The sequence below is a fragment of the Camelina sativa genome, chromosome 17, assembly GCF_030686135.1.
Source record: "Camelina sativa cultivar CO46 ecotype springtype chromosome 17, ASM3068613v1".
Classification (NCBI taxonomy): Eukaryota; Viridiplantae; Streptophyta; class Magnoliopsida; order Brassicales; family Brassicaceae; genus Camelina; species Camelina sativa.
The window spans coordinates 22,400,919-22,425,580 of NC_141896.1; the positions used below are offsets into that span (position 1 = coordinate 22,400,919).

General features: G+C 34.1%; 4 protein-coding genes and 2 long non-coding RNA genes across 6 annotated transcripts; 3 read left to right on the plus strand and 3 right to left on the minus strand.

Annotated features, from left to right (window-relative positions):
- Positions 1-13,608: 13,608 nt before the first annotated feature.
- Positions 13,609-15,088, minus strand: LOC104757538 (proline-rich family protein). The gene is made up of 2 exons (XM_010480287.3): positions 14,698-15,088; positions 13,609-14,090 (listed from the first exon to the last, which is right to left on the minus strand). Exons 1-2 carry the CDS (start codon positions 14,933-14,935, stop codon positions 13,828-13,830), a joined length of 501 nt encoding a protein of 166 aa, XP_010478589.1. The 5' UTR covers positions 14,936-15,088; the 3' UTR covers positions 13,609-13,827.
- A 286-nt stretch (positions 15,089-15,374) lies between these two features.
- On the minus strand, positions 15,375-16,965 carry LOC104757539 (SWIB/MDM2 domain superfamily protein). The gene is made up of 2 exons (XM_010480288.3): positions 16,630-16,965; positions 15,375-15,721 (listed from the first exon to the last, which is right to left on the minus strand). Exons 1-2 carry the CDS (start codon positions 16,852-16,854, stop codon positions 15,596-15,598), a joined length of 351 nt encoding a protein of 116 aa, XP_010478590.1. The 5' UTR covers positions 16,855-16,965; the 3' UTR covers positions 15,375-15,595.
- A 122-nt stretch (positions 16,966-17,087) lies between these two features.
- On the plus strand, positions 17,088-18,504 carry LOC147924188 (uncharacterized). The gene is made up of 3 exons (XR_015587402.1): positions 17,088-17,191; positions 18,207-18,280; positions 18,372-18,504. It is a non-coding gene; the product is annotated as an uncharacterized LOC147924188 (long non-coding RNA).
- Positions 18,413-21,656, minus strand: LOC104757540 (ABC transporter G family member 14). The gene is made up of 5 exons (XM_010480289.3): positions 21,096-21,656; positions 20,107-20,899; positions 19,862-20,017; positions 19,571-19,758; positions 18,413-19,431 (listed from the first exon to the last, which is right to left on the minus strand). The coding sequence occupies exons 1-5, from the start codon at positions 21,255-21,257 to the stop codon at positions 18,823-18,825; spliced, it is 1,908 nt and encodes a 635-aa protein (XP_010478591.2). The 5' UTR covers positions 21,258-21,656; the 3' UTR covers positions 18,413-18,822.
- Positions 21,463-22,106, plus strand: LOC147924189 (uncharacterized). The gene is made up of 2 exons (XR_015587403.1): positions 21,463-21,588; positions 21,891-22,106. It is a non-coding gene; the product is annotated as an uncharacterized LOC147924189 (long non-coding RNA).
- Positions 22,107-22,413: 307 nt separating this feature from the next.
- On the plus strand, positions 22,414-22,847 carry LOC104759597 (Defensin-like (DEFL) family protein). The gene is given in 2 exon segments (XM_087496347.1): positions 22,414-22,590; positions 22,593-22,847. Coding segments are annotated over 2 exon segments (246 nt in total). The 5' UTR covers positions 22,414-22,497; the 3' UTR covers positions 22,746-22,847.
- The last annotated feature ends 1,815 nt before the right edge of the window (positions 22,848-24,662 follow it).

Consider the following 24,662-nt stretch of genomic DNA (forward strand, 5'->3'; position numbering starts at 1 on the left):
CAACATTTTTACTACATATAATTATTTCTTGCAAAATTTGTAAAAAGTATTAAATAATTATAAATTATGGCTATTTTACTAGAAAATTATGTTACAAATTACGTGACACCTTCTGTCATAATATTTACCATATTTATTAACTCTTTTGCAAACATATATATATATATATATATATTATTTTTTAACCATTTTCTCACTTTTAAAATAATATGGATAAGTACAAATTTTAATCAAATGAGAATAACTAACTTTGTTTAAATGAGAAAAATCTTGTTAGTTTAAATATATTTTTTTGTCATGTGTAAAGAGAAAAAAACGTTCACCTATTCGCTTTTTTCTTTTTATTCGTTTAGGTTTATTAATAACTGGTTTGAATTTATCCACTATTATTCAGTATAAAAATTTAGTATTGGTATAAAAAATAGAAGAAGAATTTAGTATTTCTTTGGAATTAGTTGGGTTTGAAAAATGATATATATATATATAATTTATTATAATAATATAATATTTTTGGTAAAACATTGTAGATTTTATAATAATATCCTTAATGAACAAGAAGAAACAAAAAAAAAACGTTTAAAAGAAAAAAAAAATTATATATATTATTTTATAATAAAACGTTTTTAAAAGAAATATTATATATATATATTTATATAAAGAAAGGATGCTTAATACTTATTTAACACTCATTTATATGATTGTTTATAATGTTTGTGAATTCCTTTATTTTTTTAATCAAAAATTTAAATCTAATCTAGATATAATATCATGATGAAATATTTTAAATCTTGTCACCCAATCTTGTCACCCAATCAACTCATAAACTAATTTATAGAGATGCATAATATTTTTGAGATATAAAATAGTGATGATTGATTGATTTATAAAATATGCTGTTTGATCATATTTTATTGGCATCAATTCTTTAAGGGGTTTTAAGACCAAGTATTTGATTCTAATAAAATCACTAATTCTTTAGAACAATTTCAAGAAAGTATATGATTATAAAGTCTATAAATAAATAAAAGTCAATTATGTTAAGAAAGACTATCAAGTTGAAAAAGAATATCATTGATAGAAATATAATCTATTTGTCACAAAATATTGTTGTTATCTAGACACAATATAGTGAAAAAATATATATATTATAATCTTGTTATTTATGACTGGGTGAAATTATGAGATTGATGAATAATCGTGAATCACATCCTATTATCTTGGTCTATTTTTTGAAGTGAATATGACTTTATGTTATATATAAGAAAAAAAGTTATTGTGAAAGTTGCTATAAAAGTGACCATGATGTGGATATGATATATAAAGTCGCAGTCAATATCGACTAGTTTCTCCACTAGAATTGAATAATAAGTACATGAGGTAATTATCTCAAATATATACATGATGATATAAAAAGTTAGTGTGAGATAATTTCCACTATTCTACTACAATATTAAGAAAAAATATTGAAAACTCTTGAAGAGTATATATACTATTATCTATGGGAACCAGTTTAATATTAATGTGTTATAGTCTCCAAAGTCTTAAAGTTAAAAAGGGTCTAAGATATAATATATGACCCAATTTGAGAATGTTATTGATTACAACAATGGGATTCAAATCGAGATTGATAGACATGAAATGTCATCATCTCGAGAGGGAAAATTAATTAATCCCACATACAAAGGTGATGGAAAAGATATAAGATTATGTTCACACCCAAAATGAGTTTAGTCATTCATATGATAGAGCAAATCTTGAGGATTTGAAAAGTAATCAAGTTGAGACAATATGCAAAGAAAATACTTTCAAATCATAAGTATTACCCAAGGCATTATCGATAAAATGTTTTGTGAAAATCTCACTGTTTGGCATGACCGGTTAAGCCATTCCAAATTTCTGAAAGAATAATCAGAAATTTCCGAAAAGATTCATTAGAGAACCTAAAGAGTTTTCCTAGTGATTTCTTATGTGTGTTGCTTTACAAAACAAGCCGATTATATGGCTTTCACCGACCCCATGAATTTGGATAGTGTCAATTTTCTGGTACATATACAAAAAGATATTGTGGACTGATCATCCACCATATATTTGAGTTTGCAAGAGTATTTGGTTAATTGACAGTGGTGGTGAAACCATGCTAAGTAATTGACATAAATGACTCTACATGTTAATAAACTCGCATCGGGCCAACAAATTATCTTGAGTACTCCCCACTATAATTGGTTTGGGTCAGAAACCAGTGTATAATCTCATCTAAATGTGTTATACATTTTTGATTTGCTCCACCACAGTAATATAAATTGGAATTTGAAAGAATGTTGGAAATATGAATCTCTCTTGATGATTGAATATCTCGAGATGCAGAGACTGTTCACTACAAGAAAACAACACTTTAGCGACTACACTATTAGTCGCCTGGTAGTAGTTATAATAAGAGTTACGACTAATTAGCGACTATTTCATACAGTCATGAATCGAGAGTCGCTAATTGTTGTAGTCGTAAAAGTAGTCGCCCTTTTGCGACTAATTTACGACTATATACGTGTAGTCATAGTGTAGTCATTATGTAGTCGTAATAGATAGTGACTATTTTGCGACTATAGTGTGTTTAAGAAACCTAGACAAATGGTATTCTTAATGTAGTCAGGAGATAGTCATATAATTTTGATGACGTTTTGGCGACTAACAGCGACTAATATATGTAGTAGTATTATATAGTCACTTAAATTAGTGACTTTATAGTTACTATTTGGCGACTAATGTTTTCAGAAATTGAATATAGAATGTCCTAATACCTTTGTTCCTTTTCGTTTCAATCCTGTCGACCAAACCAAAAAGAATGATTCGAATTTGGAAACCTAAAGCAACACATAATATTGAAATATTAAAATACGCTGTACTTGAACAAGTTATTATAGTTACAAAAAAGTACAACACAAATTTAAAGTTGTCATTGAGTTAATCAAAAAAGAGTAAGACATAGAGAAACCTATGAAGCAGATGTTATGGAGTTGAAGTTGGATCTTCTTGGTGAAGAGGGTCTGTGGTTGTCTCTTTGGCTGAATGGGTTGTCAAGAATTGCTGGAACCGTGGATCACATTCCCGCAGAAACTTCTCCACCAAGGCAAAGTGGTCAACCTTGTCCTTCTGCTCAGCAATATATAACTTCAGATTGCTCAGCAATTTCTGCATCACGCCTCAACGTATGAGCAGCCTGCTCTTCTATCATGCGTTGAGCTTCCTTCAAATTAAATAAGTACCTATAAATTAAATAAGTAATTCGTAGTACCTGATAACGCAAGGTGAACGTTCCGGTCTAGGAGTTCTGCGAAGATAAATGGAAGTAGCCGCTCCATAAAAACATAGCAATCATGACTCTTCATTCCTGAAAACTTGCCATTGATCATATCAACACAACTAGCCAAGTCTGAAGAATAACCATCTAGAAATTTCACCGCATGCTTGACACATTCCAATAAACTTGTTTTGGCTTCCTTTGTTAATGTATATGCTGGGAATGGAGCTTTACCCTTCCTAACAATATGTAAGTGTGGTTGAGAACAAAAAATTTCTATGTCCAATCTTGACATGATGTTGTCTTTTGATTTACCCTGCACATTCATAAGAGTACACATGATGTTGTCTAAAAAATTATTCTCGGTATGCACACCAATATTATGTCCAAGATTGAGGTCTTTCCAATAAGGCAGCAATCATAATATGCATTCTTTGTGCCAATTATGTTCCTTTCCATAGCCTGGCATCTCCTTTTCATGATCATTACCACTGACGTCCTTGGTTTTTGGTGGATTTACACCAATCAAACGCTCGTAAACTTGCTACTAGTTAAAGACTGCAGTGGATAGTCATTAGAAGCGTCTCTTTCCTTCAGAAAATATTTTTTGTTCTTCTTTAATTGATGACCATGAAGAAGAAATCTTCGGTGACAGTCAAACCAACACATCTTCCTTCCTATGGGTAGATAAAAAGACTTTGTACTTTCCATGCAAATTGGACAAGATAATTAACCTTGGGTGGTCCATCCTTATAGCATGATATACGCTAGAAAGTCGCTTATCGTCCACATCAGCACTGCTGTTAGATTAAATTTTTGATTCAAAGACACATCGTATGCATCGACTCTAGTAGACAACAACTCTTTTAAGTCCTCAATAAGAGGTTGTAGGAAGATGAGATTAGCTTGCGGATTATTTGGCTCAGAATTCAGAATTATAAAAAAAACAAGTATTATGTATTCATGCACATACCATGGGGTAAATTATATGGAGTCAAGATCACTGGCCACAACGAATGATTACGAAACATGCCAAATGGATTGAACCCATCAGTACATAATCCAAGATAGACGTTACGAGGTTCTTCCGCAAACCAAGTGTTAAGCTCTTGGAAATATCTCCACTCCGCCGCATCAGAAGGATGATTCATTTCTCCCTTCTTTGATTGATGCTCGGCATGCCATCTCATTACCGTTGCAGTCTTTTGGCTTTGATACATTCTCTTCAATCTGTCAACAATAAGTAGATACCTCATACGACTATATGGTACTCTTATTCTCCATCTGTCCTCCTTAAGCTTCCATCTTGGTGAACCACAAAATAGATATGTCTCTTCCTTTTTGTCTTCTTTAATTTCCAGAAAATCATATAATTGTTAATACAAACATCAATTGTATAATATGGGAGGCCTAAATTGTGCATCAATCTCTCTGTCTCGTAATGTGAATCGGTAAAATGGTTTCCTTCTGGTAAATAATCCATTAAAATTTCGTAAACCGAATCCACTAACTTTTCATTCATATTATACTCCGCCTTATTTTGCATGATTCGAGCAGATAATGACAATTGCGAGTGACCTTCGCGACAACCATCATATAAATGATTTGTTGCACTGTCTAACAAGTTGTAAAATTTCTTCGAATGGTTTTGAACCGGTTCTTCCACATTCTCATAACTATCATTTTGATGATAATTATCATCAAAACCCACATTATAACAAAATGTATCATTCCCCATATCCACATATGGATCTTCTACTACATTACCCATTTCTTCATGACTCCCATTATACGTCCTATCAGTGTAACTATCCAAATTTATATCTTTTCCGTGGTTATACCAAACAAAATAATCTGGCATAAATTCATTACTAAACAAATGACTCATAACTCTTCTACCCGAGAGACATCTATTGTTCTTGAAAACACTACAGGAACAGTGAAACTTACAGCCATTATTTTGTACTGTAGGTTGGCTGTTTGCAAACGACACAAATTGGTCCACCCCCACTTCGAATTCAGATGAAAATTTTCTCGTCACTTCATTTAACCTCTTGTACATCCATTCCCGATAATTAATGCCACTACTACCATAATCGTAATATCCCACCATTATATATATATATATATATTTGGAGAAAATATAAGACTATATATAATAAACGAGAAAATATAAAGCCAAACTCTTTTTTTAATTTAGAAATTTTTGTTTTCAAGCTTGATTTTTTTTTTTTGGAAGGGAAACTCACTTATTTCATAATGAAGAGAAGAAATGAGTGAATTTTGTTTTTATAGACTAACCCAAAGTGACTAATAGACGACTACTATATAAAAGTTGGTACACAAACCCTGACACGAAAAACACGTTTTTTCAACTGTAAATTACGACTCTTTGGCGACTACCTTACGACTACTTAATGACTCGCTGTATGAGTCGCATAGTAGTCGCCAAATTTACGACTATTTACTCTGGTCATAACGTAGTCGTCAAAGTAGCGACTATGGTACGACTATCTTTTTCCAACAACAGGATAGTCGTTGCAAAGTCGTTACGATACGACCACGTTACCGACTACGTCAATTAGTCGTTACTTAGTGACTCAATAGCGACTAATTCATACCAGTCACAAAGGAGTCGCAAAGTAGTCGCCAGTTGGTCGTTATTTTTGGCGACTTTATTTGTAGTTGCTAATGAGCTGTTTTCTTGTAGTGGTTGTTTCGGTGAGTCAGTCTTTCCAACATTAAGAGGAGAAATAAACAGCTGGAAAATAAAAATATTGGAAGAAATTATCTTGATCCTCGTACTTTGAAATGTGCATTAGAAATTGAAAAGATAATTTATTTGCAAAGTTTAGCAAAAATGTCAGAAGCATTTACCGACCATAATTGAGTGACAAAGTCACATATACCAGTTGTGCTTCAATTAATATTAATGTCCTAGAAATATAAGATCAACTACTAGTAAGTCTAAAGATTTCATGAAGTGTGATAGACTTATGGTTCCAAATATAAGCATCCTCGGAAAAAGTATAAGAACCTAAATTAATATGGCACCGAAGAAGCAAAGAGTTATGAAAACTCTCTAGAAGAGATCTAGAGACAGAGACAGAAGTAAGAAAAAGATTTCAGGTACCTGAGAATGATAATGATAGGAGATCTCAATAAGTTGAGTCATGTCTAGAATGAAAAAGAAACCAAAAAGCAAATCGACGTCGTAATATGTTTGCATGCATTGTTGTAGTTGATGATGTTCTGGATGAAAATAGAGGATTATAAACCGTTGTTAATATAAAAAAGTTTTATTGAAAAGTGTACATAAAGAATGATTGGTTAATCATTGAAAGTAGTAACTATGAAATAGTTCAAATCTCTTAAAGAGATAATATTTGGACATGTAGTCCTTACACTTGGAAGTGTAAAATGAGTGGGATAAAGAGATTTTTATGAGACACGGAGTATATTTACTAGTACAATGATTCTCACAAATACTTGATATTGATTATGAGAAATGTACTCTCATAAGGTGGAAGCAACTATTTGTTCCCTTATGAGTTTGACAATAAGGCAAGACTTGGTTCAATCTATCTAGAAAGTTTTCAAACTGTCAAAAGTATCCCTTAAAGTGATTATATTGGTAGAAGCAATATTTTATAACCCTCGAGAACGTTGTAAAAGCGACAAAATGTTTTGTAGGTTTTTGACAACTTTGGGGAGAAAAATGTGAGAGTTTATCTCTAGGTGAGAATCCTGAGGGTCGATCATTGTTGTTGATCTTAGAGATCTCATAGTGGGTTGAAAATAGATCGGCAACAAGGTAAGAGAATATCTTAGGATTGTGTAAATCCGACATTAAACACTATTTGCAATTGTGTTCAAGAAGTATTTTCAACAAAGTTTAAGGAGTTAAGCATTTGCTGAACCTCGTTAAAAGAAAATTTGTATGTGTCTTTTGCCTCTTCTTCACTTACAAGTAGTTCTTGTTAAAAGAAAACTACAAGAATAAGTGCATAATATGTTGATAATGAAAATATTATCTAATTTTTGGTAGAGATTTCACATACCAAAAGAAAATATGGAGAAATAATCAATGATGAAATACTACTCCTGAAAGATGGAGAAATTAGATTGTATAAGATCATATCTTTCATGAAATTTCTTGAGGTTACAGATTCGACATCTGATGAAAGAGATGTTATCTCAAGATGTTTACATAATCTTACATAGAAAAATAATCTTGTATTACCATACTAAGAAGAAGAGTTGAATGAGACAGTTTTATAAGGAGGGTATAAATAACTCCTATGTATAAGATTATTGTTTGGAAGATTGTATGTAAGAGAAGATTTGGGCTTCAAGTTCAAATAAATGAAAAAATGAATCTTCTAAGGAATCTTCTATATGAAACGGGTGCAAATGGCTTGAAGTCTAATGACCCGAATGAATATATGATGATCATATGTGTTTTTATACACCAAAGCTATGTTTATAACAGTTCAAAAAAGATGATATATCATAATGCATAACCTAAAGATGATGCTTTCAGGGGGAGAAATATGATTATGTGTGTGGTTGTACTTTTTTTCCCTTATCATGGTTTTTATCCCATTGGATTTTTCATTGAAAGAACAAAAGAATACGCGAAATATAAACATTGAAGAGGAATATTATGATTTCAATGGTGAAAGACTATCATCTTCAAAGTCTTTAGCATACAATAATGAGATCATGAGAGACAAAGATAATGATTAAGATGAGTCATTTAAGAGACCAATGGCCTGCAGAAGAATGGTGATGTACGGTGATATACATGTGCCACAAATTTGTTCAAGTGAAGATTTGGCGAACCATTTACCAAGACACTTCAAACCACTACATTCAAGAAGCTAATCATCATATTGGATCGCGCCATCTTGAAGATTTCAAGTTATGTACTCAAGAGGGGGAGTAAAAGCGTGTTGCACTCTTTTTTCCTTAACCATGGTTTTTTCACTGGGTTTTCCTGGTAAGGTTTTTAATGAAGCAGCATCTCACATATGCATTTGGCGTTATATTTTTATAATGGTCATCCAAGGGGGAGTGTTATAAATAATTATATTGTTGTATGGATGTCCATTATCGGCCCATTAGTGTAAACCCTAAACCCTAATATTTTATCCTATATATATGTTTTATCCTATGCAACAGATGAATAATAGAGAGAACCATTTACCTAAAACCTCAGTTTCTAACAGATATTAATTTATTGTGTTTATATATAGTCCTATATATATATAGTTTATATATAGCTCTTTCTCGAAAGTTAAACACACATTGGAGGAGAAATATATGGAAATCAGGAAGAGAGTCAAAAAGCTATATAGCTTGGTCATATCTAATTGTCGAAGGCATATGAAAATCATAAAGAGGGTCAAAAAGATTGAAGAGTAAGAAAAAATTTGTTCGGAGTATCGTGTCGTCGTCTACTCATTTAGATGTTTTTCTTTAAAACGCAAATTCAAATTAATATAAAGAAGAAGAAGCGTACAAGAGAAACCACATCAACGACAAGTTAACAAACAAAAAAAAATAAAAACAGAGCAACCAAACCAAGGATTCTGTCCACACAACCTCACCATTCTTGCTCAGTCCAGTCCTGCAACCAAGCTGGACCACCTAAGGCGAGGTATGAATTAAAGCGACCATCTCTTGTAACACTAGAAGCAATCGCCCTGACCAACGAATTGGCTTTCGGTGAAGAGAGCTTAAGAACAAACTCTCCCATCACATGTACTGCTTTAGTGATTTTATCCAATTTTGAACGATACTTTGGCCTGTTTGTCAGAGGTTCGAAGGCTGACACCACCGCATGATAATCCTTCCAAACTTCACAATTCGAAATTTGAAGATCACTGAGACTTTGCAGACACCATAGAAGACAACTTAGCTCTGCAGCAATTCTATTAGACCACAGAAGAAAAACATCTCTCGCATGGTATAGAACATCGCCAGTATGATTCCGTAAGATCCAAGCACCACACAAAAACATGAATCCTTAACCCAAGACAAATGAATGTTACATTTAAGCTTGCCGGGGAGAGTTCTAACCCAACGATGAACCCTTTGTATACCTCTGTAAGCTTCTCTAGACAGATCCTGCGATATCAGATTTTGTTGTTTCAGCCATTCTTCCGACTCCTCTAGCGCTGTAGCCACGATAACATGAGGATTCTGAGTCTGGTTTGCAAAAACCACAAATTTCCTTAACTTCCAAATCCCCCACATAAACCAAGGAATTTCATTCCTCACACCTTATACTAGTTCAGTCTTCTGCAGTAGGCGTAACATAAAAGAAATATTATCTGCTACAAAATTAGAAAAACCTTGGGAAGGGGTAGGAAGAGCAGTTGTAGACCAAACTCTGTTGGATAATGGACAACCAAACAACACATAATAAATTGTCTCCTCCTTAGCTTGACAAATCGGACAAAGTGGGTTGACTGACAGACCATGGCTACGCATACAACCTGCTACAGCCAGCGTTCTTGATAACGCTCTCCATAAAAGCAGACAAATTTTAGGCTCAGTTGCAGTCTTCCAAACCATATGTTTAATCTTGTTCAGACTGACCATATCAGCAGAGATTGGATTCAAAAGATCAGCCTCCTTAGACAACAACCAATTCCCACTTTTAATTAACTGAGGATTGCCCATTCTGTGTAAATATCATAATGAACTGGTCATGGAGACTTTGTTCTAAAGAAAAGGATCGAATCTGTGAAATCTCACATGGTGGAAACAACTCATGGAGGAGTTGTATATTCCAATCCCCTCCAGATGTTATAATAGAAGACACTTTAAGATTTAAGTCAATCGTCAAATCCTTATTGAACAGTCTTCTTGGCATATCATCAAATATCCATTTGTCAAGCCAAACACTAGTATCTTGACCGTTGCCAATTGACTTTATTACTCCATGCTCTAGCAATTCACGTCCATATAGAATGCTACGTCAAGTATAAGAAGGTCTATATCCAATCTTTGCCGCTAAGAAGTGAGCATCTGCAAAATATTTAGCCTTATAAACTCTAGCCAACAAAGAGTTGAGAGAATCTAAATTTCGCCAGCCTTGTTGTGCTAAAATAGCATGGTTAAAATTACCAATGTCTCGGAAACCAAGACCTCCACGCTCTTTAAACTGACAGACTTTGTCCTATGAAACCCAGTGCATCTTGTGCTTGTCCTCACTTGCATTCCACCAAAACTGACACATCACACTTGTCAGTTGCTTGCACTGGTGCTTGGTCAGTCGAAAGCAGGACATTGCATTAACTGGAAGGGTGCCATAGCCACTAATTTTAAAAGTACTTCTTTACCACCCAGAGACAAAGTCTTTTCATACCAACCACTCAGCCTCGACTTCGAACTATCACAGATAAACTGCAAGATATCCTTCTTTGATCCATTGAAACATTCCGGCAAACCTAGAAATTTCCCAGTCCCATCTTCTTGTTCTATAACAGTGAACAAACCGAGCAGGTGACGCATATAAGTATCCACCTTCTTGTCAAAAGTTATTGCTGACTTTTGAAAATTGATCTCCTGTCCTGATGCGTCCCCACATAATCTAAGGCATTTTAAAAACTCTGAACATTCTTGAAGGTTTGCTTGGCACAGGAACAAGCTATCATCGGCAAACAGTAAATGTTGGATCGATTAACAGGAAGAGGAAAGTTTTATTCCTATTACACGACCCTCCAACTCTGCTCTATTCATTATATGCACCAAAACTTCTGTACAAAGAATGAATAAAAAGGGTGAAAGAGGATCACCCTGCCGAATTCCACGCTCAGGCTTAATGTATCCATAAGATGATATATTAAGTAGCACCGTATAAGACACCAAACTAACACAGCTCATTATCCACTGCACCCATATGATATGGTGCCGAGATGTTTTAGTTATGCTTTTATTTTTTTAAATTAAGAACTTATTTACTATTTATGGTACATTGTTTTCTACTTGTTTCTTAATTCGTTGTTAACATCTTATTATATAAAGGTTGATGTCAAAATTACTCATTAACGAGATCATGACACGTGTCAATTGTATTGACAAGATGTCGACACATGTCCAGATTATTGTTTAATATGATCGCGACATATGTCAAATTAACGATCTTAGATTTTAACACATGTCTAAGTTAAACGCTAGAAAAAAAATAGTACGAAGATAAATTAATATATTATATGTAGACAAATATTTACCAAACAAAAAAAAAACTAATCCAAAAGCAAAAAAAAAAAATTTACCTATTACCATAAGAAAATTGAGCATATATCTTATTATATAAAGATGTATATTAAGTACACTAGAAAATCATGAACACCAAAGAGACAAATACAAACCATGAGATATCATAAAACCTTGCTAGCAAAAAAACGGAGTATCATGAGTGATGATCAGATGACACTTGCAGATTAACCTCATATAAGGCTAAATTTAACTACGCTTCATATATTGGTAGACAAACAAAATCAATGTATAAGTACAATATTTATATAATGCTACACATATATCTTTGACTACTTTCACCTATCTGACTATTTTCACATCTATGGATAATAGATATCATAATATTTTAAAATTTTTATTGATTTTCATTGCCTGACATAGTTTACCAAAATACAGGGTTCCTAAATTACATCTTCGCAACTTAGCCGATGGTAAGAATTATTATTCTATTTTCCTTATACAATTTTAGATGACGAATCTACATACTATCAATATTTGTTTATTCCTTCTTTTTAATATTTTAATTTAATTATGTTAAAGTATTTCTAGATTTTAGTTATATTATTTAGTTAAATTTGATTTTCTTATTAGAATTTTGTGATATATATATATATATATATATTTAAAAATGTTTCTTTGACTTCTTTTTTATTTTTCAGTTAAAGATAGGTCAGATCAATATTTGTTTATTCCTTTTAAAATAAATATTTTAAGTTTGTTATGTTGTAGTATTTTTAGATTTTTTATTTTAGTTTATATTTTATATCTATAGATTATCTAAGACTCCTATATCATCGTGATTATAAAATTTTATTTTTTAAACTGTTTTTTTTATTTCTCAAATTTTGTGGGGTTGGTCATAAACTCATTGCAATCGTGTAACTATTTTCTCCACAGTTTTTCATCCAAAATATTTTTTGAGCAAACAATTTTAGTGGTTAAACAAACTGTCACTACAAATTTTAGTGCTGAAAATAAACTGCGTCAAATTTAAAGTAAAGAAACAAAAATTGGTTTAATTTATTCACAGATATATTTTATAGGTGGTGATAAAAAACATATTTTAACAATAAAATATTTTAGGGTGTAAGAACACATTATTAATGGTAAAATATAGAGTAAAGCATGACGGGTTGATTGCATTTAAAACATTTTGTGAATAATTTGTTGAACGTTTTTGAATTTTGACAATAATAATATTTGTAATATTTAATGTTTCAAAACATTTTTGGTGGTCGATAATTTAGCTTTAGATTATTATAAGAATTTTAATAATAATTTTAAAATATAAAAATATAAATTAGTGTATAAAATTAAAAACTTCTCTTTAACTAAAAATATTTATCTATTTATTTCTGGAAAATATATTTTACTAACAAAAAATATTTATATTTTTAAAATTTTTAATTTTATTAAAATAGTTTTAAAAACCCGTACATCGTGCGGGTCTTAATCTAATATTTTAATAATTAATAAAGCAAGTTATTTTTTCTTATTTTATTATTAAATCAGAAATTTTAGTATAAAAAGTAGTAGATAAAAATTTGTATTTTATTAACTAATGTGCCAAAAAAGTAAAATACAGTGATTAAAATTAATATTACAAAATAATGTTAATAATGCGACGAATTATGAATTCCAGAAGGCAATATTTGAAACCTCTTTTTGTTTTGATCATAAATATTGTTGCACTCAAAATGTAACACATTTAGCAATAAAGTTTTTTTGTAAATTTGTAACTATATTTGCTATACATTTTATGTGATAATAATTTGTAACAAATCATAGTTGCAAACACACGACACAGTTCTACGAAAAATACAAATTTAATGTTGCATTAATATGAAAGAAGTTATTTTATTGTAAATTTTGCAATATATGTGCCAATACGAATGTGTCTCAATTCTGTTGCAATATTATGATTTATAACAATTTTTAGTGTTGTAAGATTACAATTTTCTTGTAGTGACATATCTCCGATATCCAAATTTAATTCAGATTTTTATTCCAAAAATTGTAATAAACTGAATTTATTCCAAAAGTATATAAGACATGTCCTTCATCATTTAACATTCATATATAAGACAAAAGATTCAACTAAATTAAAGAGTTTCATAAATCGTACATGTGATTAAGCACAGATAAATGAATAATCACACAATGACTGAGTGACACACACATATGTAAATATATATTTATATTAAGTTAAGCTTAATATTAAGTTGTTATAATATATGTAGAGAGATGAATGAGATTATGAATCATTTCCACTTTCTTCGTCCGAACATGCCATGCTTGCCTCGTTTGCCTCCGAACATGCCGTGCTTACCACGCTTGTACTTCCCTCCTCCAAACATACTGTGCTTCCCTCGCTTGTACTTTCCTCCTCCAAAAAAACCTCTTTTGTATTTTCCGTGGCCGTGGTGCCCGTAGCCTCCGTGATGACCTGCGTGGTGACCTCCCATTGCAGCCGCGGCCGCTGTTGCCGCTCCAGCTATCAGTCCCCCAACTCCTCCTCCAAGACCTATTCATATGATAGGGGCAGTCATGTGAACCAAAACATGATAAGAGGTTAACTTGCATATGAACGGACCAAACCAAACTGAGCTAAAACTAGACCAAAGTATCGGACCAAAGCCATGTTCTGACAAAAAAAAGATCGGACCAAACCCATATTCATTCGAAGTTTCTAACTAAAATGATGAACGAACAAACACACACAAACAAAAAAAAAAAAAACAAAAAAAAAAGTTGTAGAAAAAAAAAGAATCTAATAGCCAAATTACAGAGAAATAATTAATCAAAACATTAAAATTACTTTGGTTTATATACGGGTATTTATATAACACGAAATTCTCCTCAACTTGAAATACGATATTATTGTTAAGAGTTTTATAAACTTGAGAGAAAAACCAAACATAAATCAACGTTGTAACCAAGCAATACTTTTGGAATTTCACATCGCATAATACGATATATGGTTTAAGAACCTATATGGCTTTGAATGAACCAAGATTAGTTCAAAACATTTTGTCTTTCCACTCAAAACATACTGGTCGGTCTATTTTTTTTTAATTCCAAAGGTAAGTTAACAAATAGAAAGAAGACAACATTTCGGTTAAATAAAAAACCTGGACGAGGACCGGATGGTCCGGGGTAACCGGCAGGAGGATAAGCACCGGGAGGAGGTGGATAAGCGGCGGGTGGATAGCCGTGAGGTGGCGGAGGATAACCTTGTGGAGGGTAAGCTCCCGGTGGAGGATAAGCTCCAGGTGGTGGAGGATAAGCTCCCGGCGGATACCCATGTCCGTGATGGTTATGATGTGAGAAGAATCCTTTGTCCTGTTCGTGGTGCTTATCTTTACCCATCTTTAATTACTTAAAAGATTCAAAAACAAGAACTTGAGAGATATGATGATCTGAATAGAGAGAGAGAGAAATTGATAATACAAGATTTGGTAATATAAACTATATACTATGTGATGTTTAGATACACATTTGTGCGTACGTATTGGTATGTGTAGCGAAAAAGGCTCTTGGCTATTGATTTAAAGCGAAATGGACGCGTTGGCGCATGCTCGTTTTAACAACACATTCTTCTTCCTCCACTGATCATGACACGTTTCATCTCCATCAAATAATAAAATACATGTGACCCATTCATTCATTTGCAATAACCAATAACGAAATCTACACCTTTAAGCGAATTGGTTGCTCACACGATACATAATGCATTTAGTGATATCCCAATAAATGAGCAAGGAAGCCTCAAAGACAGCGAGATCAAAACCAAGATGAAGAGGTAAAATATCTCACAAAATCACGATATCAATATTAAGACAAACTTGTCGAACTACATAGTATTCTCCAGTAGATAGGGACCAAAAGAGAGTTTTGTTTCTTGGTTTGTTAACATACCAAAAGCTCAAACGGGTCTAGAGAGTTTTTCATATACAACCCGAATTGAACCACAAAAAGGCAAACCATTTTTTTTAGATAGGATAACTACGTTAGATAAACCTCACCAAATCAAACAGATTTGGGAAAATGTGGTGACAGGAGCTTCATGATCTCTGTGATTCCAACTTTGTCTTTGCCATCGAAAATCGTCTTCAACTTCGCATCGCAGTGTATCTCCCTCTTGTTCGCCGGATTCTACAACGGAAACAAAATGCTTTAGCAATGAATCAAGCTTAACATCAGATACTTACTTAATCCAATCAACACAATGTTGCACCATTCAACACTCGAGCTCCATGACAATAGAGAACTCCAACACTCAAACAGACCAATACCTTTCAAGTTCTCCAAGATAATAACCAACACAACGATCAAAGTACTAATCTTCACAAACCAAACCCACAACATTAATCGTATCTATACACAAACAACGAAACAATCCATTCTCAACCGCAAGATAACAGAGCTATGAATCCCCAAAAAAACAAAAAAAAACAGAGAAGACTATAGTCAAAACCTGCCTTATTTTTTCCATTTAACAGATCAAATCTACTAACAAAATCCAGCTAAATCAAAGCAACAGAATGTTTGCTTTTCCAATGAGGATGCAAACACTTACAGCTTATGATTAGATAGTAGATACACTCAACCTCAATACATTGTTCAACCAGTCAAAAGAACTCAAAAGCTCAATGAAAATAGAAAACTTGAGACTCAAAAGACCAAAACCTTTCAAGTTCTCCAACATTTCAAGCTTAAGACCAAATACTTAAGCTAACAACCATACAAACGAACTCAACCTGACCCCAACACTTAAAAATAACCAAGATAATCTTCACAACAAAACCCAGAAAATGCTTAAATCGTATATACTCACAATCCAGTTTCAACCACAAGACAATATGCATACACTCAAAATCTGTGTTCTACGCAACAATCAAACTCATCTACAGAACAATCAAACTTGTCTACATGCAACAATCATCTGTTCTCTATGATTACTAAAGTCTCTACTAAAGCAACACCAAATCCCTAAGTTCATAAACAAGTAACAGGGATCTAAGGAAACTAAAAAAAAAAACCCTACTCCGAAATCAACGAACCTGGAGATTGTGAAGCTTAACATACTCCCAAACCTTCTTAACGGCGGTACCACGAGTGAGTTGGGTTTCTCCGGCGAAGCTAGCCAACGGCTGCGAGACTGTAAACACCTTGAACACCCCTTTTCCTTCTTTACCAGCAGCTCCAGCGACAGTAACGGCCTCAGCTGTCGCCGCCTTCGCCATCAGTGTCCTGAACCCTCCAAAAACCCTAGAAATTGCCGCCATTTTTTTCCGAGAAGAGACAAAAGAGAGAAATGCTAAAACCCTAAGAAGTAAACTCGGAGGGGCAGAAAGAGAGAGACTCTTGTGGTTTTATTAACAGGCCTAAATGGGCCTTGATCAAAATTTGGAGCATTAAGGATATTTTTTATGGAGAATAATGTAAAATGCAAGGGGTTAACATGCAATTAAAGATGACTTATTTTTTAATTCGGTCATAAAAAACGACATCGTTTTTAGAGGATGATATTTTTGGAACGCTGCTACACCTACATCGCCGCAATAGGCTCTTCGTCTCCGCTTGCGGCACCGTCGTCACATCTTGCTTACCGGAAACGATGCGGTGAGTGGAAACCGTAATTAATATCATTTGTGTTAACTTGTGCTGATGGTTCTACAATTTTTTGCTCTTGATCATTCTCTGAAGTATTGAGTATAGTTATGTCTCTGAAACTAGCTGGACTTGTTCCTTTAGGTGGATATGTGTATATGACATTTCCATCATTACTTAGATAACACATTTGGCTCTCTTCTTTATCTAATGAGCATATATTACCACTAGATTGATATGGTGAGTCACATCTTGTTCAATCAAATGGTGAATGACAAGGAGTTTAACAAATTTGGTTGATGTGAATGAGTTAAGAGATTGCATTTGTTTTCTCATCCTCTCTGGTTAGTTTATGTTATCTTTGTTATGGTAAAGATGGCTTATGTTCAGTTTCTTTAAATGTTAGTAGTACACTAAAAACAGCAACTAGTGTGTGTACTTATTATATATATATATGGTAATAAAGGAGGGTGAAAGAGCATGATTAGATCACTTGCTTTCGTATGTATGTCACTCAACTAGAAAAATGATGATGTATTTAGGTCTGAGAAAGCAACAAGAAGTTAGTGAATGACGACGTTTCGAGTTTTTACTTGGGGGGTTTTTATTTTATAAGATGGTTCTTTCTTGGTGATGACATTGACACTTGCCAAAGTAGAGAGTGACATGGATTTCTCTTGTGATGTTCTTTTTTTTGCATCAGCTTCCACTTGACTAAAGTGAATCACGTTTTAATGTGTAAGCATATCTTGTGGGCCTTTGTCATCCCAATGATTTGTTTGATTTTCTTTTTTTTTTCTTGCTCTCCTCTATGTTGTTGTTCTGCATTCACTGTAGTAGCCTCCCCACTTCTTTCTTTTGTGTTTAATTATTGTGTAGCTAAAACGATGTGAAACTATAACAGCCATTTAAAGTTTCAATTATTCGTTTCCGTATTTCTATGAAAGCGAAAGCACATTCCTGTAGCTGTGTTGACATACATAATTCTGCAGTTAAAAAAGTTTGCTTTTCGTTTGTTTTTTTTTAGTTTAATGTGTGGTAAGGAAACATCAAAGTTATACCAGTAAAGAAGTTTTAGGTGACAATGAGAGCCACATTCAGGTGTCTTTGCTTATGTCCTGTCGTTGTTATTATCAGCAGCAACTTGTTATAATTCTTATCTGATACATTCTCATTTGATTTTTTTCACCAGTTGATGCACTTGCAGGTGACTATTGTAAGGTGTAAAAGAGATAGAGTAGACCTTTTCTTTTAAGGAACCCCACAAAAGATACAACAATCATCTCCATGGTAAGAGTGGACCGGGAAGTTCAGTCACTTTCGTCACACTGTTTTGCAAATGGGAACTTAGTATATACTTGGCTTCCCTTTCTTATCTTATACATTATCTCACTGTTTTATTCTCAAACTTAGGAATATTATCATCATCTAAGCCTAAAATATAAAAAACAAAGTCGTCGGATATATATATCTCGGATACGTAAGTAAAATCGACCAAAATTCGACGACGTTTTTTTTATCTTTTCTAATACTAATATTATTCCATTGGTTGCTGCAGTGGTGGAAAATTTCTTTGGAGCTTCTTGGTGTTTACCTTGTTGTTACCTCAACTTCACTCGATGCAGTGCCATGTAGGCTATGAGTCAATAACCAACCAACATCACTCCCATAACAAACACGTCGATCCACAAATTGTTCAGTCCCATTGACTTGATTGCTGGGAAATCTCCAACTCTGCACCAGACTCCCTTTGAACACTCATAGTAGTCGTCATCAGTGTATTGAATACCCAAAAGCAGCTTGTAGCAGTAGTAGCTATAGCTTAGGTACTTGAGCCATACGATGAAAGGAGGGATTTGCTGCACGTAATACCCTCCAGCTATGAGAAACACGAGTGTAGTAACAGATGCTAACGTTGTGGCTTGCTTGATGTTCATAAGCAGAGCACCAAAGGCTAAGCCAAGACCTTGAGCGACAAGGACGGAGTAGAGAACAACCAGTAGTGAGAGGATAAACGTTGTTGGGTCTGGTTTAAGTCCACCCATCCAGTAAATTATGAACACAAAAGCAGTTGGAAGGGCAAGTTCCAAGGGCAGGTCCCCAACGTTTCTAGCCATAAAATAGGAGGAGAGACGGTACATTCCTGAAGAACGTTCCTTGATTAGCATTCTTTTCTCTTGAGGAAATGTGAAAACCGCGTTGTATAGCGGGTAGAAGCCCCAAAAGACTGAGAAGAAGAAGAGCAAGGCAGTCTGCATTCAGAGTAAATGTAGAATGATGGTTAGAAGATTGATATGCAGGTTCAAAAAATGCGTGTTAGCTTCACTGTGATGGGAAGAAGAGTAGTGATTAATTCATGATGATCATTAGCATAAAGAAGAAGAGCCTTACTCTATCTTGGATGTGAGATTTTGGAGTATGCCACCATAGAAGGCCACCAAGAAAAGCTACACTGATGACTTGGAATATCCTGAGCTTGTTGAAAGATTCGAATCTCCTCTCTCTGACTCCTCTTTGGAGCAATACAGTGAACTGGTACCACCAAGTTGTGCACCATTGTTCTGACTTGAGATTTTTGGCTGCTCCATTTAAAGGACAAATAAGTCAGGCTATAATTGATGTAGAAGAGTAGAAACAGAATTAAAAAAAAAAAAAAAGGCTACTTTAAAAAGCATAAATTACCAGCAGCTTTGGTGTAGTCATAGCTTTGAGATTCCGCATTGCAGAGTTCAGCTTTCAGTTTAGCAGAAATGTTTTTCTCATAAGCTGAAACAAGGGTTTCTTTTACTGTCTTCTGTTCTTGTTCCGTGGTCTCCTTCTGAGAATCAGGTGGGATTCCTGAGGTTTACCAAGTTTTGATGAATTAAGAAGGCTTTCTTATTTTCATTTTTTTATCATCTAGAAGCTTAAAGAGAAAGGTCGCTTACCGTTTGCAAGGTCAAGTAAAAGGTCAGCTGGGTTAACTGTCATGGAAGTGGAGAATCCAAGAGAACTGAAATATTCCATAGCAGAAGATGCAGAGCCATAGTAGATGGGACTTCCTTCAGAGAGCAAAACCACCTTGTCAAACATATGGTATATACGGCTTGATGGCTGATGAATAGTGGTGACGACTGTTCTTCCTCCAGAAGCCAGCCGTTTGATTGTGGTTATAATGCGGTGAGCAGTGGTCGAATCAAGACCTGAAGTTGGTTCATCAAGAAGGAGCAAGCTAGGATTGATCAGCATTTCTTGACCAATGCTAACCCTTTTTTTCTCACCTCCTGATATTCCTCTGAACAGTGGTCCTCCTATCATGCTGTTTGTACACCGATTTAATCCGAGTTCAGCGATAACTCGGTCCACATGCTCAGCCTTCTCGTCTCTGGTCAAGCTACTTGGTAGCCGTAGAAGTGCAGTAAAGAAGAGAGTCTCCCAAACCGTGAGGTGAGGGTACAGGACGTCATCCTGAGCAACAAACCCTGTTCTGCGTTTGATGCAGCCGGAGAAAGGCTGACCGTTGTACATGACTTTACCTGAGAAAGTTTTGGAGAGGCGGCCCCCGAGAGCTGAGAGAAGAGTGGTTTTGCCACTGCCTGAGGGACCTAACATGGCTAGAATCTCTCCTGGACAAACCATTCCTGTTATCCCATTCAGAATCGTCTTCTCTTTGCTTTTCCATGATCCCAAGCACTGACTACTTGTCTGCTCTATCTTAACCTTGTACACAACCTCCTCAAACTGTACAACCACAAAGCAACCAACAGAAATATCATTAGAAGGATGTTCCGTTTTATGATCAACTACCAAGGTAGAGGAAGAAGAGAAAGTTATATTTCTGATGAGATTTAGGTGAAACTCAAAAGCTCAGCATAATATTAAAACAAGAAGTGAACAAGTTTGTTTTTCTTTTTTTTTTTTCAGGAGAGAGAGACACCTTGAGAGTTATGGGGTACATGGACATCTGGAGACCAGGTTGTGAAGTGACCATGGGGAAGGCTAGTACAGATTTGCTCTGCGTTTCTGACATGTCTGGCAAACCTTGTACCATGCCTCCACCATCTTCTTCAGGCCTTGGTGCTATGCAGTTCTGAGGCATGATGACTCCTAAACCAGTTTCTCTACTCGTCCTCGTAGTTGTAACTGTTGCAGCCGTCGTGAGGCTCTTAAGGAAAGCTCTTAATGGTCCTAATGGTGTTAGAGTAAACAAACAAAGGTAAGAAAGCTTAAAAGCAAGTGAGTTTTGGTTACTTTCTTCTTGATCTCCCTCAAAGGGAAACCATGTGAGCACATGTATATATAGTAGTATGGGAAAGCACCCTCACACACTTAGAATTACTCCTCTGTATTGCAAGAACAGAAAGGGGAAGAGAGAGAGACAGATAAAAAAAGGCTTTCTTTACGATGTTGGCCGATCAATCGTCTATATGGTGGGTTCCCACCTTCTCTCTCTCTCTTGCTCTCTCTCTCTATCTCTCACCTCCCTTTTGGTTAATTTATTCTAAAGCTAACTCCTTTACCAAATATTTATACCTATCTCTTCCTTTGTTCCAATTATCAGAATCTTACCTCTAGTTCCAAATAGATTAAACAAAGGAGGTACTCTCTTGAGTCTTGACTCCTGTGGATTCTAATATTTGAACTGTCGCTTTAGAACAAAGTTGTTTCTATTGTTAATTCATCAGCTGTTGTTAGGTACTCCGAAGCTCTTAACCGTTTGATGTGATTGCAGACTATCACAGAGTGACACGGTCGTTAGCAAGATTTGGAAAAAAGGTGCCCAAAGCATAAGTACTAGATGCTTACTTACACGCTTCAAATTCAAACTATTCGACTTGGTAACTTCTTGAACTTGTTTCTTTCACACAATATGATTTACATTTACATTGACATAAAACCAAAAAGTGGAAATGAAAAGGACGAGACTTTGCGGATACACGACCAATAATTATGCTCTCCACCATTTCAGAACTCTAAACTGCCTATATCACAACCGATCCAAGTGGGAAGATCCTCTAAATCTTTAAAAAAGAGTAAAATATCTTATAATCCTTTGGCAATATTATTTTTTAGATAGATCTCACATGGCATCTCATACCGTTTTCTATATTTCTGCATTATCAAGCTTTCATGTGCTGGTGTAGCCTGCATGTGGAACACTTTGTTTCCTCAAGAAATTATTTCTACCTAAAAAAAAAAAACAGCTAGCACACCATATAAATAGTAAATAGATCTGGTGATCTGGTCATAGATACTCTTCCTTTCACTATCCATATGAAAAAGAAAAAAAAAAAAAAAAAAAAAAAAAACTCAAAATTGCGCAGCACAACGACAGTTTTATGATTCTACATAGTGAATGTCTCATGTCTATCGGTTCGTCATATCTTGTAGGCGTTCATATGACACATTAAAAAAGTTACAGCATACCCGCGACAAAAACTGAAGGTCATATTCTTGTGATAGCCTGAGAATCTTATACCACTATTCTTGTCTAACCACCAGGGATTTAGATATATGTGATTGCTCGAATTCGAAAACATAAATAATCTGTCTTATCCGGCGACGACTAAAATCCAATAGAGGGTAAGTTCGTTTGATAGAGAAATTCTGTAATGTCTGGTTAAAATGTATGGATAGAGACATCATTAGAATGATCAGGCTTAACCTCTAGTGAATTCTCCATCATCCAAATATAAAGACAAGTATCTTCGCACGTTGTTCTTGTTGTTATTTGAACAGAATGGGATACATTTTCAGACAGAAGTTGACACTATAGGCATCTCTTTTCCAACGTCACATTACTAAAATCATTTCTCTGTGTTTTTTTTTTTTTTTTGTTAATTTGCTTCTTTCTGTTTTTTTTTTTTTTTTTTTTTGTCATTTTTTTTATAGAAAACTCTAATTACTGGATCCGGAGGTAGTCTTTAGTAAACAGCTAAAGGGGACGAACCCGGATCGGCGGATCCAAAAAGATAAGACTGTCTAGCCAGTAAATCTCTTGTACAGTAGTAGTATAGTAATAACTAATAATTGACATTTTTCTCTATTTTTATTATGTAATTAAGAATCGAAATTTGATGTCAATTCTTAGTCAAACTTTTTATACGTAATTAAGATTATTTAAACATTTTAGAAGTAGTAGGTAAATTGTTATTCAATTATTCTTTATATTAATATTTTATAAAGTGAAATAATGTAGTTACGTGATCTCTTAATTTCATATATATATATATATTTTGAGTGGAAAATAATAATAATTATGACTTGTGATGAATAAGAGTCGTTTTGGAAGTTTTTTGTTTTGCTTGTTCTGACAAATAGAAATGTATAAACAAAAAATGAGGTTAAATGTCATTCACTTATTCTTTAAATTAAACATTTTGAAGAAAGAGAAAAAAACAAGTAAAAAATTTATATAATCCATGTTAGGATTGATTTTTTTGGATCCTCTAGTCTTGACTGTTAAGTTTGTTCGTATTAGGAAGACATCGTTTATTTGAAAATAACGGCGGCAAGCATAGGATAACTGATTCAAGTACTGAGAGCAAACCAAGCTGGATCTATGTAGATGTTTGGTGGAGGATCGATGTAGCCTCAGACCAACTATTTTAAAAAAAAACTAGTGCGTCCTCTTGAAGATTCTTCATTCTTGGACGCTTAGGGAATCACATATTCACATGTGTTAACTCTATCTCTAATTTTTAGGAAACACCTTTACAATTCCCCAATCGTTGCTATCCCACGCCGAAACAAACCTCTAGTTTGTTCGGACTCAGACAAATATCATGCTAAACGTCTTTTTGACTCCGTTAAGTGCGAGTTTACAAAAGTTGGGGTGCTGCCATAAAACGTTACGAGATCTTTACTAAAGCAAGCACGTAGGCTAACTGATAGCCCTCCCGTCCGTCTGTTTGATTCCCAAACTTGGAACTTGCGAATTGTGACCGCAAGGAGTCACGACTTACTGTTATACTAACACATAAATTTTTCATTTTATAATCACTGCACATAAGTTAAGTATTATACTGATAATAGTGCTTGTATAATTTTTCATTTTATAATCACTTCACATATGTAAAGACACGTATATACTATATCACATAGGTAATTTTAATATGCAAATGATTTTTTGTATAATTATTTATTACAAGCTTATTTTGGGTGAGTTTATTAATTAAGAAGAAAAACAAAACAATCTTAAGGTTTGGATCAAAGCTTTTTATTTCACTTAGGTTTGTTTGAACTTAAATAATATATGTTACAATAACGTTTTCATCATACTAATTATAGAATAGATTATTTTATATAGTAAGTGTACTAGTCTAATTACTCGCTGTCTCAATTTATCATTTAATAACTAGTATTGTTTATTGAGATACATGGTTCAAGTACTCGGACCTAGGAACTATTTATGACGTTCATTACACAATTTCGGCGAAGCAATCTTAGATAAACGACGCAATTATTTTTTGGATTAAATCGACTTGTAGAGGTCATATATATG

Coding starts and splice junctions, on each gene's coding strand:
- LOC104757538 (XM_010480287.3), bottom strand. CDS start 14,935: ATGGGTAAAGATAAGCACCACGAACAGGACAAAGGATTCTTCTCACAT. Junction 14,091..14,697: donor ACCATCCGGTCCTCGTCCAG/GTTTTTTATTTA, acceptor TCATATGAATAG/GTCTTGGAGGAGGAGTTGGG.
- LOC104757539 (XM_010480288.3), bottom strand. CDS start 16,854: ATGGCGGCAATTTCTAGGGTTTTTGGAGGGTTCAGGACACTGATGGCG. Junction 15,722..16,629: donor TTAAGCTTCACAATCTCCAG/GTTCGTTGATTT, acceptor TTTCCGTTGTAG/AATCCGGCGAACAAGAGGGA.
- LOC104757540 (XM_010480289.3), bottom strand. CDS start 21,257: ATGCCTCAGAACTGCATAGCACCAAGGCCTGAAGAAGATGGTGGAGGC. Junction 20,900..21,095: donor TGTACCCCATAACTCTCAAG/GTGTCTCTCTCT, acceptor GTGGTTGTACAG/TTTGAGGAGGTTGTGTACAA. Junction 19,759..19,861: donor TGACTACACCAAAGCTGCTG/GTAATTTATGCT, acceptor TAAATGGAGCAG/CCAAAAATCTCAAGTCAGAA.